Source organism: Pezoporus flaviventris, unplaced genomic scaffold (assembly GCF_033815535.1).
Source record: "Pezoporus flaviventris isolate CSIRO_AGI_PZ_B2104156 unplaced genomic scaffold, CSIRO_AGI_Pfla_v1 ptg000007l, whole genome shotgun sequence".
NCBI classification, from domain to species: domain Eukaryota; kingdom Metazoa; phylum Chordata; class Aves; order Psittaciformes; family Psittacidae; genus Pezoporus; species Pezoporus flaviventris.
In genome coordinates, this window is record NW_026892555.1 from 43,417,787 (window position 1) to 43,434,078 (window position 16,292).

At 37.9% G+C, this 16,292-nt stretch overlaps 1 protein-coding gene across 6 annotated transcripts in view; it reads left to right on the forward strand.

Annotated features, from left to right (window-relative positions):
• Window positions 1–16,292, forward strand: part of NOL4 (nucleolar protein 4) — a 203,208-nt gene that overhangs the window by 140,267 nt on the left and 46,649 nt on the right. For 5 of the 6 annotated variants that reach the window (XM_061448563.1, XM_061448564.1, XM_061448565.1 and 2 more), the window contains 2 exons: window positions 13,395–13,574; window positions 14,319–14,510. In XM_061448563.1, coding sequence (XP_061304547.1) covers window positions 13,395–13,574; window positions 14,319–14,510 — 372 coding nt within the window. The remainder of the gene's footprint in view (window positions 1–13,394; window positions 13,575–14,318; window positions 14,511–16,292) is intronic. The other variant, XM_061448566.1, reaches the window with a different exon arrangement.

A 16,292-nucleotide genomic window follows, 5' to 3' on the forward strand; every position in this document is an offset into this window, starting at 1 on the left:
ATCACAGTTGCATTGAGAAATCTTACATTTAGAGACTCATGTCTCCTAATGCCCAGTACCTACCTAGGTAACCAGCTGAGATGCTTTCTAGATGCACATCAGGGAATCTCAAACTCTTGAGTGCAAAAATCAGTAAGGCAGGAAGAGCAGATGAGTTTGTTTCACTTTGTGCATCTATCTTTAAATCCACTGAATTTAGATTGTACCCTAACCCTTAGCGCACACACTGTTAACTTAATCCTGAGGAACCAGGGAAGATCTTGGGATAAAAAGATGTTTTCTTGGCACACAGTGCAAATCCTGGCAGCTAAACCAGCTTCAGGTATGTGAGTACTTATTTGACCCCATATGATCTTCTGCTCTATGTAACCAGCTCTGAGCTGTCCCTGATGCAGCTCACTAGTGTCCTGGTTTCAGCAGTAGCAGTCATTTTTCTCCTTCTTGGTAGCTGGTGTAGTGCAGTGTTTTGACTTTCAGCTCAGGAACAGAGCTGATAACAAGGATGTTTTGGTTTGGCCAAGGACTTTGTGAGCCTCATGCTCTGCCAGGGGGAAGGGGAAGCCAGGAGGAAGCAGAGACAGGACACCTGACCCAAACTGACCAAAGAGGTATTCCATACCACAGCACGTCATGCCCAGGATGTAACTGGGAGTTAGCCGGAAGGGCTGGGAGACTGCAGGGTTGGAGGAGGTATCGGTCGGTGCTTGGTCGGGCTGAGGGGGGACAAGTTATCCGTCGGCTGGTGCTGAGGTGTTGTATTCTCTTCCCTTGTTATTTCCTTTATCATTATTATTATTGGTGGTAGCAGCAGTGATTTGTGTTATACCTTAGTTACTAAACCGTTCTTATCTCAACCCGTGGGAGTTGCATTCTTTTCGATTCTCCTCTCTGTCCCTCCGAGAGTAGGGGGAGGGCAAGAAAGGGGGGGAAGTGAGCGAACGAATTACCTGACTGGGTTTAAACCACGACAACTAGGCAGAAAGCAAGTTTTGTGCAGGAAAGTACCAAGACCTGGGGGGATGCCAGCACCAGGTGATGAGGCCAGATGCAGGCAGCAGGTCTGGCACACTAAGGGGAAGGCTGCACAGATAGTGCGAAAGAGATTATTCTCCTTAGGTTCATTAAATCTGGTGACTCACTAGGGAAGGGGAACTTTTACTAAAGTTATCCTTGCCATTCAGATTTTAAAATTCCTGCTAACCGGATTTCTGATCTGTGGCCTGGCTGCACAACAGAGCACAGAGAATGCTACTTCCAGTGACAATGACAGGGGGTGTTCACAGAAAACTCTTCTGTCCCTTGCATCCTGTGCATCTTGTATTTGGGTTCAGTAAAATACAACAGATGAGAGTTATGTTCCCCATTCATACTCCAAAAGGATCTCAGCCTGTAGATCACAGCACTCCATGTCTTGAACTCAGGTAGAGGTCTGTGGAAAAAGACAATGAGTGAGCACATGGTGTAGGCAGCAGCACCATGAGAGGGGGCAACTTTTACAAAATAGACATATGGATAACTTATTTTTGTTTTATAAATACATTCTGTTCTGTTTTCCTCTTTGTTCTTTCAATTTCATCAGTGAAAGCTGTGGATAAAATAATAGTCAAATAAGAAAGCAAACAGAAATGGACACAAACTTTTAAAGCTTTAGGCTGGTTCAGATCCAATTCTGAACTTTTCAGTTCACTTCCTGCAATAAGCTAATAATATAGGATCAGATCCCTTTTCCTTGAGCTTGGGACTGCTGGGAAGATTAAATCACTGGGGTTCGTGCAAGATACAAAGCAGGTTTTGTAGTTGTTCCCTGCTCCATAGTCAGACATTGAGTTGTGATATCAATATGAGAATATGTATTTGGCTGCTCTGATTTATTCCATTTCTCTATTATACTTCTAGCTGGTTTTCCTCACAAAACTCTTCCTCTACAACAATGTGGATTGAATGTATTTTTTTGAGGAAGTGGAATTTTGCCAAGTAGGCAATTCTCCATTGCTGTATCATGATAAGATCTGAGACCTGTGCACTGATTTTAGTGAGGTAAAGTGAACAGGTAACAGAGTGGTCCCTAGAATGTACAACTTAAAATATCTCTCCTTATAGCAGCTAAAAATAGTTTGTTATAAATGAGTTTGAGCTTTTACAGACCAAGTCTCTTATATCATCTTGGAAGCTTCTTTGCTGCTTGATAACTGCATGGTTCCCTATAGCAGAGCTTTAAGTACCAATGTGACAGAAACATTTTGTAGTAAATAAAGATTATGCAACTATAAGAAATCACAGAGAGTAGTGGAGCATGGAGTCAAGTTCAGAAGAGCAATTTCCCTTCCAAACAGCAGCTGTTCTGGGAGCTATCCTGGAGAAAGCAGGATGATTCTCCTCTCAGAAGCCTGAAAGTTTAACAGGCTGAATGTTAAATCCCAGGGCTTATTTATAACCCAGGCCACCCTAAAGTTCTTGCTCACTTTTGTATCAAATATACACCAACATTTCTACAAGTTAGTAAGTGCTATACCATCTCTAAATTTATGGATTACAGCGAGAATTTCCCATTTCTTCAGGATGGTACCATGAAAGCTATGGTCCCATAAATGTAGTTAATGATATTTGTAGAGATTTAGGAGGCTACTGTGATGTCTCTGATCCTTCTGGGAAAGAGCATTTGCTCTTCCACACACTTTATTGTATGCTAGAATTGGTTCACTGAATGGTTTGATCAAGATTTACCTTTTATTTTGGGAGTCATGCTTAATGTTTTTTATAATACTGTCCTCCACCCCCAAAATGTCAGACTGTCTTTATCAGAAGCACAGTGAGAATAGCTTTAGGACTGAAAGGCTCTTTTGATATTTCTGGTTCTTGGTGCTCTTTTTGTATCAATCCTAAGGATGCTTTGGTCTGGACAACTAACAGCTAGAGATTGCCTTTACAAGGAATTCTCCTGCAGTATTTTCATGGTTGCTGTCAGGTGCTAACCTCAAGCAATATGTCTGGCTTACTTGTATGATAAATGCTTTATTTCTCCGTTCCTAAACAAGGAGGGTCAAATCAAACTACGTGCATTTCTTACAAATCAGTCTAAAGAATTATTTGTGGTAGATAACTAGTGAACTAATCAGTAATCTATTCCATCAGCTTCAGCTGTTGACATCTCAGCTGCTCCGCTGTCACAGACTATTGCAGACTAGAAACGGTTCCACTGCCCCAGTTCAGGAGTCCTGTATTCATTTGTGCCGTCTTGATTGGTCTCAAGTTCTAAATCTCCCCACCTGGCACTTAAGCAATAATTAAGGCAATTAGCCTTTGTCTTCCAGGGCTAGTTGCTAACACAATCCAACTGATTTACCCCCACAGATATTTTATAAAGCTCAGCAAAGAAAGAAAAGGCTGAAAGGAGAAGCAAGAATGGGTTTTTTCTTCATTTTGTATTTGTGCCCTAAGCTTCTTCTTCGAGCAATGTGTTGTGTCTTGCAACAAATTTGTGTTGTGCTTCTGTTGCATTCCTAGCTTTCCCACAAAGTAATCCATCTTTAATATGTGATCTTGTTAGCAGGATCAGTTGTAAATGGATATTCACTATCAAACATATTAATTTGGGATACATACATGTCATTAATCAATTGGGTTTGTTTTTTTTTGCATGAGTCTGTCTTTCAATATGTTACCATTACTATCTTTTTTTCCTCTAATTTATACTTCTGAAGCTGTAAATGGTTGCTCAGTCAGATTCACATGATCAGAGGAGGGAGAGTTACAGGACTGTGTTCTCTCACCTGTTCTGGCATATGGCTGTAGTGCCTGAGCAACAAATACTGAAGGAAGGGGGAACCAAAATTTGTCTCAATGGAGAGAGATGAGTTGGCAGTCCCTCCTCCACTGCTTCCACCAATTGATTTTTAATCTCTTTCCCAAACCTTTGCCCTCTGTCATGCTCAGACTGGAAAGAAGAAAGGTGGGAGGACAAGGCCAGGTTGGACACAGCCTTGGGTGACATAGTTTAGTGTGAGGTGACCCTGCCCATGGCAGGGGGGTTGAAACTTGATGATCTTGAGGTGCTTTCCAAACCAAACTGATACCCAACTCAAACCCAAAATGATTTTATGACCTCTGAAATGCCATTTTGTAAGAATGAAGTATGAAGAAGAAATCAGCACAGGAATAACTCATGATTCAGAAAGAGCACACCAAGAAAGGTCCGTTGTTAAACCATTTTCCTCTCTAATCCTGGTCATCATTTTTAGTCCCTCATTATTGCTCACTTTTGTTCTGTTCACTGCATTATTCTTACTTGTATGAGTTAGAATAAAAAAAATTCATCTCATCCTTCCTTATTAGAAAATACGTGACCACAGCTCAGCATATAACTATGTGTTTAAAAAGTCCAGCTGCTATGTAGCCATAAGCAGACTTTATGGAGAGTTGCTGGGTTCCTGAACCTCAAATAGCACTCTTTTGCTAAAGTCCTGGCAAGAATGAGAGAGAGTATGCTATGTCTCTATTGCTTTGTCTTTCTTTAGCTATTAAAAACAAATGCTCCTCTCCCTTGCTGCTGCTCTTCCAACACACAAACCCTGCTGTTGTAATGTATTATTAGCCCTACATCTGCCTCTGGAAGTTTGTTTTGAAAATTTGTGCAGACTGGAATCCTCTTGCATAGCTTCCATCTCCAGCTTTTCTGGGATACACGGAGACAGGGGAACATGGTGAAAGTAAGAGTCAGAAAAATCCAGTAATTCTTATCTTCTGGCTTCCTGATATAAATTGTATTCTTTTGCCACTGAATGTGTTTGCTCATTGGGAATATAGCTCTGCAGATAGAAAAGAATATATCCAAGCTGGTATGGAGGAGGAGAAAACTATCATAGTAAAGAGTGAGAGGAAGAGAAAGTCAGTGGAGTGAAGGGGCAGGTACAAATTGTTTAGATTCTCTGTGTTTGCTAAGAGAACTCTCTTTGCCTGTAACTGACAGTCATAGATTCAAGGGATGTTGTTGACAAATAAACACATAATTTCCCAATGTAGATTCATGCTTTGAGAATTGAGAAAATAGCCTTATGTTTCATGTTTGTAATTGAAGAAGAAAACAGGTTATTGAACCATTTTGGTGTTACAGCTTAAATTTACAGCAAGAGGGAACAGAGAGAAATTTAGGGAGGAAGATGTGACGGAAATAGTATGAGAGTCAAGAGAATAATGCAAGATGAGAATGAATCAATCACAGCTAAAAGCATAATGAGTTCAAAGAGAAAGAAAAGAGTGAAAGATTTTAGGGGAGAGCAGCCTGGAACAAAATGGTTTAAGCTGAACCAAGAGGTGTGAACAGAAGGAAGCAAAGGAGGAAAAAGAGTAAAGATTGTGGCAGTTTTCTAATTCATTGTAGATGTGTGACAAGGGGCCTATGACTAAACTAGTAAATTGCACTAGTTTGTATTCCCTGTTATGTATTCATCACTGCTAAAGTGAGAATGGGATTCTTCTACTTAGGTTGTCCAGTAGCAATATGCTTGGAGTAAAATAGAGTATCTGATGATGCCATGTTGACAAGAGACCCTGCTCTACTGTATTCGCAATAACATTATTTTCCTGCATACAGATACCTTAAGAATCTTGTCAAAAGGTCAGAATTTCACCAAAAATAGAAATGGTAGTTTTCTAATAGAAGTTTGGTTGGTACATTTTGACAAAAGCACAGGAACTACATGGGGCACTTGCAGGCTTTTGGCTTCAGAGAGCTATGGTAGCGCCTGTAAAATATGCTTATGCTGTCATTAAGATACCACTCATGAAGCTTCCTTACCTTTGATAATAAGGTAGATTTTACCTTTTTTTTTGTAAGGCAGGCTCTTATGAGTGTGTAGCATCTTCCTTCAGATCTTCTAGTTTTATTATGGGTGTAATGCAGGAAATGTTCACATCCTCAGGAATACAGACATTTGTAGTGATTTCCTATGTGGGATCCTTCATTTCTCAAATTCACAGAAATTCTGTCAGAGCCTTTTGAAACCTCAAAATAGCGGTGTATGATGCCAAAAATAATTTACGCTTTTATTTGAGTCTGTCACCATTTAGCTTTGTCTTTTCAACTGCCACAAAGGACATTGCAGTTTTGGCAATATTGCAGCCACGTTTTGCAATAGGACCAGTTATTTTGTGTTATATAACTGGGGGGAGGGGGCGTGGGGTTGGGTGGAGGGGAGGCTTAGCATTTGTTTGAAAATACCTGTCTTCCTACATCAGTGACAGGAGTTCTAGAAGTCATTAATAAAACAACTTTGTAATATAACAGCTGTGAAAAGTAGGCAAGTCTCCTTTTCTGTTAAATTGACTCTTATCTTTGTAGTCTCAAAGCTGGTGGGCTAGGGAGATTTGGACACACTTTGATCCTCCAATAATTACCCCTTCCAGAATGACAGGGAAGGAGCAGGAGTCTTCCTGAAGGTGCTGAATCAGGCAATAAGGGATTGGCTGTGGGCAAATTAGAAAGAAGCTCATTAAACTATTGCCTCTAAATATACTTAATTCTTCTACTTAATTGAGAGTTCTCAGTTGCCTCTCTGTTTTTACTGTCTACTTAATTTCTGAGGTTGTTTCTATTAGGACAAGGTGATGTATTTCAATAATGTTGGTCAAAACTGGTGGGGATAGACCAAGGGTAGACTATATTTTAACTAAAAGGAGAAAATACACTGCAGGATATCTGTTTTCAGGGGGTCTTCAATTATCCAGACTTTACTCTAGCCAAATAAATCCTGCTGGACTGAAAATGTCTACTTGCTGCTAATAAATGTGCTTCTGTTGAAAGGAGTATTACTGGCAAACAGATAATATGATATAGAATGGCTAATTACTGAGATAGAATGAGTAGGTAGTCTTAGGAACAGTCACAGTTCTCTCAGTGACTCTGGAGAAAAGACCATGTCAAAGATAACTCAGGAGAAAAATCTTTTTATTTCTTAGTTGCTATAGTAAATAACTGAACAGTTGTCTTTTCAGAGCTCTCGTTGTTAACACAGAGCAAACAGAAAAGATCTTTTAAGATTTCAGTGTCATACAAGTGTTGTGTAAAAATGTCTTATACAATCTACTCCACAACATTTTACATGTTAACTTATAAAGTCAAACCCATGAAACCTTATATTTCATCTCTCCATTCTTCCCACAAAAATGCTGTTATCCTTATGCTCCAAATAATAGAATTATGCTCAATGACATCTTCCCATTATCAAGGGTGAAATTTTATGAGGGAGCTGGAATGGCCAATTGTGGTGTAACAAGAGGAGGAAACTGGCCATAGAGACACAGATATGGATAAGATGAGCAAATGTGTGACAATTTTATAAAAACGAGGTTAATTGGATCTTTAAATAAATGGTGAAATGCTGGAACTGTATTTGAGACTTCACAGTCTTTTCTGTGATGAGAAAAAGATGATGGGCAGGAAAGTTCCACACGCATGACAGTAGGAAGGTTTAAAGGGGCTATGTAAAAAGAACAATAACAGTAAAGTCTGGAAGAGAGAAAGACATAAGAATTAAGAGGGATTGTGGGAAAAAAAGGCTTATTAATGAAAAATAATAGAGCTGGACTTCTGTCTATAAAAACTGAAAGAGGCTTGCTTAGAATAATAGCTGAACCTTAGTTTTGCAGTCATGCTTCCTGTTTTACTGTTTTGAACAGTAGGAGAAAAAGATAGGAATACTTGAATGAATAGTTTCATTTCTTTTCATAGCAAAAGTGCACATATGTGCCAATATATTTTATGCTTTGTAGTGTTATTTATATTACATATGTTACAGGTTTAATGTAAAAAACTCTAATTTGCTCCTGTAGGCAAGTTCCATACAATATGGAAAACTCACAGTTTGCCTGGAAAGAATGCAGGACTATAAGAATTCAATATCCGTTTAAAATATAATTTTAAGTGGAAGTGATAGGACATAAATTTCCCCCTAACCTTAAAGGTTTAACCTTTTAAATTTGTTTATATGTCAAGTAAATGCATACTTATTACTCACAGCCAGTTCACTGAAAAGCAATGTGTTCCACTTGCTTCAAAAGCCTTCTTGTATGTTGAATCACTTAAAAAAGTAAATGTTAAATAAAAAAAAAATATTCTAATTTAATTGAAAATTCTGGAAAGAAATGTTTCAGTGCATTCAAACCTGTCGTCACCGGAACATTCTAATCCCTTTCTGTACCATAGGAATGGTTTCTAAAAAATGTGTATACACAATAGCAGAAAAGCACACTGAATTCACAAGAGTAATTGCTGAAATTGTAGACTTACGCTTATTCAGTGGTACAGGGGAAAGGACTGAGATGCAGAAAGAGAAGAGGAAAGGGCTGGAGGTGCAACTGAGGGGATGAGCAGAACTCTGTCCACTTTAGATTATGGTTTTATTTGCTCATTACAAAAAAAACAAACAAACCACAACAAACCACAACAAAAAAACCAAAAGCTCTTATAGATGTGGAGGTGGATTTCTGGGGGAGAATCATGTATAACCAGTAGAATGTTTCTGCCTACCTCACAACTCTTTCCTTTCCATGCAGTATGGAAACTTGTGCTACTGTCTTGCCAACTCTTCAGGTCTCCCAGCCCACAGGAGTGCTGTGATTTATGTGTCTCTAATGTAACAACTGAATGAATTACATACTATCCAACTAAATGTAAATGTAAGCTGTAATATAAAGGTGAAAAAAGAAGCTTCATTTTAAAATGCTATGTTTCCTTCGCAGGCTTTTTTCCCTGAAAAGGAGGGGTCTTTTGTCCCCTTTTGGCATTTAAAAAAAAATCTCTAAGCCAGGATTTTTCCAAGTGTTGGTGATTATAAATAACCAGCCACAGTAATTAACTTTCTGTCACGGAATAATTTTTGGTCCAGTAATCAACAACCTTCTTTGTACACTCACTGAGATAGCCAAGAGTCTCTTGCTGTCAGTTGCTGGGAGAAGCCTCCTGCAATGAGTTCATATGGCACCATCCTCCAAACCATGTCTGATGGTCATAAACGAGTGTCTGACCCTACCAGCCCCTAGGACACAATGGTAGATTTATATTTATATGTTCTGGGTTGCTTCTGCTTTATTGCTTACAAAATAGCAGTGTGACTTCTGTTGGCAACTGTAGGGTTTCTGCATTACTGTCTTTTGCATGTATGGGGTATTCTTTCATCTTGCAAATAAACTGGTAACCTTTTTCTGCTGTAAGCATAGTAGAAAGTAGTCAAGCACTAAATGAATATGTTTTGCACAGAAAGGCCTCGAATGGAATACACTTTGGACTTTTGGGAGCTGGTTTTTGAGAAAGTTTCAGACCAAGTAAAGAACATCTAGAGCAGGCCAGTAAGAATGATTATGAAATCAGTATGATGAATTATGAAATTCTTCACACTATGAATCATACATTTCATAGTATGAATTAATTTACTGGGAAGAGGAGACTGAGGGTAAGGGACATGATAACAGTCTTCAAATGTCTGAAAGATTATTGTAAAAAGCGAAGAGAATGCTTTATTCTCCATGTACACCTGTTCTCTATTGTGATACGTGGTGGGTAGCTGAAAAAGAAATAGGCTTAGTACTGTTTGTGAAAGTCAGAGATGGGTGTTAAGAATATTTTAATAATTCTGAAATCTGTGAAACTTTGGTGCAAATTATTTGGGGCATGCATGGCAACTCTGTCATGGGAAGTCTTCAGATAACAACCAGACAGACAGTGGTCAGGAATGACCTTCTGATCTTGTTCTGTGACAGCAAGATGAACTAGGTAAGACTGTGATGTCCTCCCAGGTCTTTTATTGTATGATTTGACCCTTACCTTCGGGTGACTTTTGTTGCTGACTTTTTATGTATTGGTAAGATGCTGATATTTCTTGTCACAAGCTCTTGAAAGCAGGTTTTTAGGCAAGAACATTTACTTTCTTTTTTTATAAAGCAGACGTGTCTGATATTATTGCAAGGAAGAGATTAGAATAATGAACTTGGAACCTTCAGAAAAAAGCAAGGACAAAGTGGCCAAAATATATCTATCAACATCTCAGTATTCTTAAGACAACTTTATAATCATCTATGTGTTTGGCGGAGGCAATACTCTTGGCCTTAGCCTTGCCCTCATTTGTTCTCCTTGAATAATTTCTCATTTTACATTGCTGTCACTTTCTTTTCCAACACACATTTGTTAAGCACAAAGGTTTCACCCATAAAACATTTTATGTCTACTAATGCTTCCACTCCATGAGTGCTTAAATCTTGCATTGCTGTCAAGAGAGACATATATGCTCCCTCTATCCGTTCTGTGTTCACCCTCTTGTCAGCACAAGGCTTTGTGCTTTCAGGTGGTAAACTGGAGCCAAGGGCTGATCCTGGTCTTACCCAGACCATCAAAATTAAGAAAATCAAACCAAACTCAAACCATTTTAACCAGGATCACTTCTTCAGTCTGCAAGACCACAAAAATGTATGTATTAAGGGCTGCACAGGAATCTGAATGAGGTGGTTCCTGTCTGGCAAAAGTGAGAGCAGCTTTTTGAAATGCTAGTGCAAGACCTAAAATTGGGGAGCAGGTACCAAGTTGTCTTCTGCTGTCCTACTCCATGTTTGTTTAGCACCGCAGCTGCTTAATAGAGTACCAAAAGAAAACGCTTATCAGCTTTTGCAAAAGTGCAGAGTCAGCATAAGTGAAAGTCTGTTGCTTCTTTAACTCTATGTTCATCTATATAGAAATACAAAAAGGTAGAAATTTTATTTTTAACTGAGATTTTGTAACCTTTGTCATCAGTTTGCTGTCACAACAGCTAGGAAAAAAACGACTTTTTTTCCTGATACTGTTCAGAGTCTTCAAATCCATGATGAATAAACAGGGATTCCTGACACGCAACCTCCTCAGAGTATGTTGTTCTCCATGGTTCATTTAAGATGCTATAATTGTTCATGAAATATTTTGGAGAAGACATTGGACAAGCCTCTCTATGCAATGCTTTCTTTGAAAAAAATTACTATTGCATTTTTGAGAGATATAGCTAATACATTTTGGCCTGAATTTCTTCCCTTCACAAAAGCAGATCTCAATCCTGGTGCGTAATTTATGATCTTGGCATCCAGCCCAAACATATGTACATACTGAAATCAGTTTTGCATCTGTTTAACTTTATGCACATGAGTAGTCTAATTGCATTTAGTCTGATGAAATTACTCATGCGAAATCAAGTGTTTGCAGAACAAGGATTTCAGACACTAGGGTTCTTCAGGGCAGTAGCTTCTAGAGCTTTATATTGTGCCTATTTTGTGAAATGGCGTTTTGATTATGTAGAAGCACTGTGCATGCTGGATAGCTGTAGAACAATATGAAATTAAGAAGTACAAAAGAACAAGTCTTGCAGTCTAGGTCAGATATTTTACTGCATAGCACTTGGGCACAATTATAATTGTAACAATTGTAACTTTATTAAAAAGAAAAACTATTTTCTGGGTACCTTTTCAGGATCAAGGAGAATAACTCTTCTTATTCCTTCATCACAGGCTATCAGGCTGCAGCTGTTGGCCTTCTGCTAGCTATTGGCCAGATTATATACTGTTGCTTATATATGCTAGACACTCTGATCTCCTATCAGGATGGAAATGTGTTCTTCTGGAGCCTGACAATTCAATGGATTCAACACCTCCTGCAAGGAAGAGTTATTTGAGTAGGCAGCAATGTAGATATTCATCATTTTCCCACAACAAAATATTTGTGTCAAGAAAAGAAACAGGGTTTTATGCTGGTCTCCCATGTCTTATCTTCCCATGCCATCTTATGTCTGCCATCCAGAACCCTGGCTAATCTCTTGCCTCCTAACTGTGCTGTCATGGGCTGCAGGAGAAGAGATGATGCTGAGCTTCCTATTTGTTAAAGGTGTTTTTATACAGAAGCTTTATCTTCTGTTTTCTTTTGATGTTTTCTCATTTTCCTGATGTCTGCTATAAGGGTCTAGGGAATGGAGAGTGGTCTACAGAGCGAAGAGACTCAGAGGGATGAGAGAGGCAAAAAGATCTGGTGTTAAGAGTGTTAGAGATTGGAACTCCAGGGAAATTATACTGTGAGAAGATAGTCTGGGGAGGATAGATAAAAAACAAAGGCTTGGAGTATCAGTGCTCTTAAGGCAAGGCAAGGAAATTTATGGGAGTGTCTTCACAACTGATGGTGTAATGAGGGCCAACACAAGATGAAAATTAAAACAGGGAAAGAAAAACATTGGAGTAAGTATATAAAGCAGTAAGTATACCTGAAAGACAAATAGTTTTGTTGGCCTTTCTCTCCTATCTCACTATCCAGTGACATTCTGTGATTGGTGAAAACACCCTGAAATAAAGACAATTTTAGGAGGCTCAGTGTGTATGTGAAGTTCATGTTGCACCTAATTCAGAACTCTCTGAAGTTAATAGACTACAGTGTGCTTTGAAGCAAGAGAGGAAAATACTGAAATATTACAGGATTAAAATATTATAGAAGTAAAACTGCTCTGAATTACCTAAATGTGAATCTGATGGCTCTGGAAAAGATACTCTCTGATACTTCTGTGTGATTAGGGGAAAGCTTTGATCTTAAAGTGCTAAGTTGTAGAAGGCTTTTCATAACTGAAGTCTTTCTGTGGCCTTCAATTTGAAGTGTATGCAGAGGAAACAGGTAACTGAAGTCTTGATATTGCAAGGAAAAATGCACAATACTGATTTTTGGTAATTGAAAATGTTTTGGTCCTACAGATGGATACCCTTTAATGAGATGGTCATCTGTTTTATCCAGCAAGCTGATTTTCTGCTTAGGGTAGAGTTCAGAGTGCTGGTATGCAAAGAGAAAAATGGGTTTATTATATGATTTTCAGAAAAACATTCAAAGTGTTGACAAACCTACATATCTGTAATTCATTCTGAGGTTTTGCAAGTGAAACTGGAACACAACTCTTGATAATATTTCATATTGATTGGATGAATATCAATGTTTCCTACTTAAATCCTCTTTACCTTAAAATGTGTAATTTTTAATCTGAGTTTTGTGCAAATCAGCTGCCCCTTATTTACATATTGGCTAATACAAAGAAGTTTGTATTTGTAAGAAATTCCTGTATGCAGTACTTAAGCAAGGCTGTATGGCAAAGATCTCATGTTAACTGTAATTATTTTAGGTAATTAATTTGTTAATTGATTTACTGAATTTGCAGCTGGTCACATTTTTTTTTTAAAGTCCTGAAATTAATATTATTGTGAATTGTTTGCTTTTACAAGGATTATGAGCTCTTTGCATTGAACAAAGACAAAAAAGAAATAGTGGAATTCTTTAAATATTTATAAAGTATTTTTGATGAGTAGACCTTATTTCCATGGTGAATTTTTACGAACATACCCTTTTTGTCTTTTTTCAGTCCCCTGCACATAGCTATTCGAGCTATGACTCTGGGAAGAATGAGAGTGTAGGCAGAGGTGCAGAAGATCTGTCTCTGAATCGAGGAGATGAGGATGAAGATGACCATGATGAGCAGGAAGATCCTGAGAAGGTTAATGAATCAGATGGGGTAGAAGCTGAGCGACTGAAAGCTTTTAATGTAAGTCCTGTTGCACTCATTGTCTTGTTTAGTTCTGCTGTTCCTTTGATATTGTTTTTTGTGGGTAAGTTTGGCAATGTTAAAGGCACATTAACGGAATTTGTAGGATTTACTTTAATTATTATTTTAATGCACATTAAACTCTTGCCAACAGATGACAGATTTATTGTGTTTTATTTAGATTGTTAAGGCAGAATGACATCCTTACCAAGTGAGGAAAACAAAGCTTTGTTCTGTATGTATGTGTGTGCACCCGTGTGTGTGGATGTGTGTATATGCATGTTCACCCATTGAATGGAAAGGGGCTGTAGCTAGTATATTAGAAGACCATCCAATGGTCAACTGTTCCCTGTTGCCTTCCCGATATATGTAATTATGCATGAAAACACAAGCAATTGTTCAAACAAAGAAAAAGTGAGAGTCAGTTCAATAAAATGATTAGCAATCACAGCTTATTGTTAATAATGAAATTTAAGTAGTGCCTATTTTCACAATCTGTTCTGGTTTATCTCACAAATTCTGTATCCTATAGACTATTCTTTTCCTGTCTTTTTTTTTTTCTTTTAATCAGCCCCCCTGAAATAACCCTTTATAGAACTGTTTGCTTAATATTTCTGGCTTCCCATTACAAAGCTCTTCAGTGGATAGAAAAAATGTCTTCCTATCAGTAATCAAGACAGGAAGCTAGGAAGAGAAGAGAGCCGCCCTCCAAACCCATCTCCTCTGTCTCCCTCTTGCCAACAGATGTTTGTCAGGCTGTTTGTAGATGAAAACTTGGACCGAATGGTCCCAATCTCTAAGCAGCCCAAAGAAAAGATCCAGGCTATCATTGACTCATGCAGGCGACAATTCCCTGAGTATCAAGAGCGTGCCAGAAAACGCATACGTACTTACCTCAAGTCCTGCAGGCGGATGAAAAGAAGTGGTTTTGAGATGGTGAGTTTTGATTTAAAACCCAGCCCTAGTTTCCATCAAAACCCCATATGTAAATCCATGGCACTATTTTGTTTTCATCTTAGTGTCTTTTTTTTGTTGGTTTATTTTTTTGGTAATACCAGGTCAGAGGTTTCTTTTTCCTTCCTTCATTCTTCCTGAATTTATTCCCTTTGTTCACTGGTTTAAAATGCTTTGAGACACTAGAGTTCACAAGATGAGCTAGCATGGATGTATAGGAAAAGAAGAAGAAAGCCAGGTGTAAGGAAGGAAATCAAATGATGGCATATATAGTGACTTATTTCCTACTTTAGGTTACAGTTAGAGATTTTTGCCTGGAAAAGTCTTGCAGTAAGATGGATTTTTCTTTAAAATGCCTCTGCTAACTTGATTTCTGTGAACTCTGTAAAAATTAGATCGTGCTAGAGAGATGCTATAATCAAGAAAATGCCAGTGTAGTAACATCACACTGTCAATGGTTTTGGCTTTAGTTTTTTTTCTTGTACATGTTAGCCTATTACTTCTCAGTGAAAATTGCTCCTTTGAAATCTTTTAGTTGATATATAGGTGTTCAAAACACATTAAATGGTTTTAAAACAGACATCAAACTTTCAGTATGAGCATCTCAATGGTTTGATAATTTTAATTGAACCAAACCCCATGATAATTATCATAGTATTCAACTGTCACTGTTTTCAGACATTAATGTTTTAATATTAGTAGCACAAGAATGAGTAAATAATAAGTCTTCTAATTAATTGGTAGCTTCATTATCTCTAAGCCCCTTTGGTATTTCCCAAACCCAGGAAAGTCAGAAGAAATTAGGTAGCTATACACCTTGTGTTTGATGTGTCTGAGCTGTAACTCTGGCCTTTAGATTACAATAAAACCACCTCATCATTACAAATAGATATCATTTAGTGATTAAACATATCATTATTTTTTTTTAATGAATCATCTGCAAACCCATTGATTGCATTAGAAAATTACTGGAGATGATTGAATTTTACTGTTTCTCTCTTCTTCGCTTTCTCTTTCCTGCAGTCTTTGCAGAATATTTGTGATTTCCATATGTTGTTTAAGATGTTAGCTGGCAGTTTTAAGAACAAAGGTTCAGGTTTATTTGTAGGATAAGACTGAATAACACAAAAGAAAAGACAAATTACATTTTTGTATGTGCTTGTATTTCTAGTCAACTGCATGGTTTTATTATTTGAAACGTTCAGATAACACTGTCTTTAAACAAAGGAAACACAGATGAAGAAAGACAGGTAGAACAAAGGACATCTGTATGGATAGAAGTGCCAAAGATTGACTGGTGGTGTACATGCCAGATTGTATAGCCTTGCAAAATGAAGGAAGAAAACACAGAAAGTAAATATTTTCTATGATACACTAAGTAGCATCAAATTGCATCTACTCGCTCTAGCTGAAAATAATCCAGCAGTATCAAGTTCAGCTTTCATGATGCCAAATATTTTTATTTTGCTGTACTTCCAACTGAAAATAAAAAAAATAAAAAATAGCTGATGCGTGCAAGTTCCCTCACTGTTCCAGTTTATGGCCTCATTACTGTCATTATTCACACTGATGAGCAGTTATGTAAACTAGCTCATTTTTTGTCATCTGAAAGACTTGCACAACTGTTTTGCAATCTGAATAAGGGGCTTACAGTATGACCCATAAGAGCTAGGTTGGCTTGACTTCAGTGCACATTTGCAAATGTTACTTTCATATGAATACAGGTTGCAGGAACAAATTTATTCCTGGAAGGGGAAAAGGAGA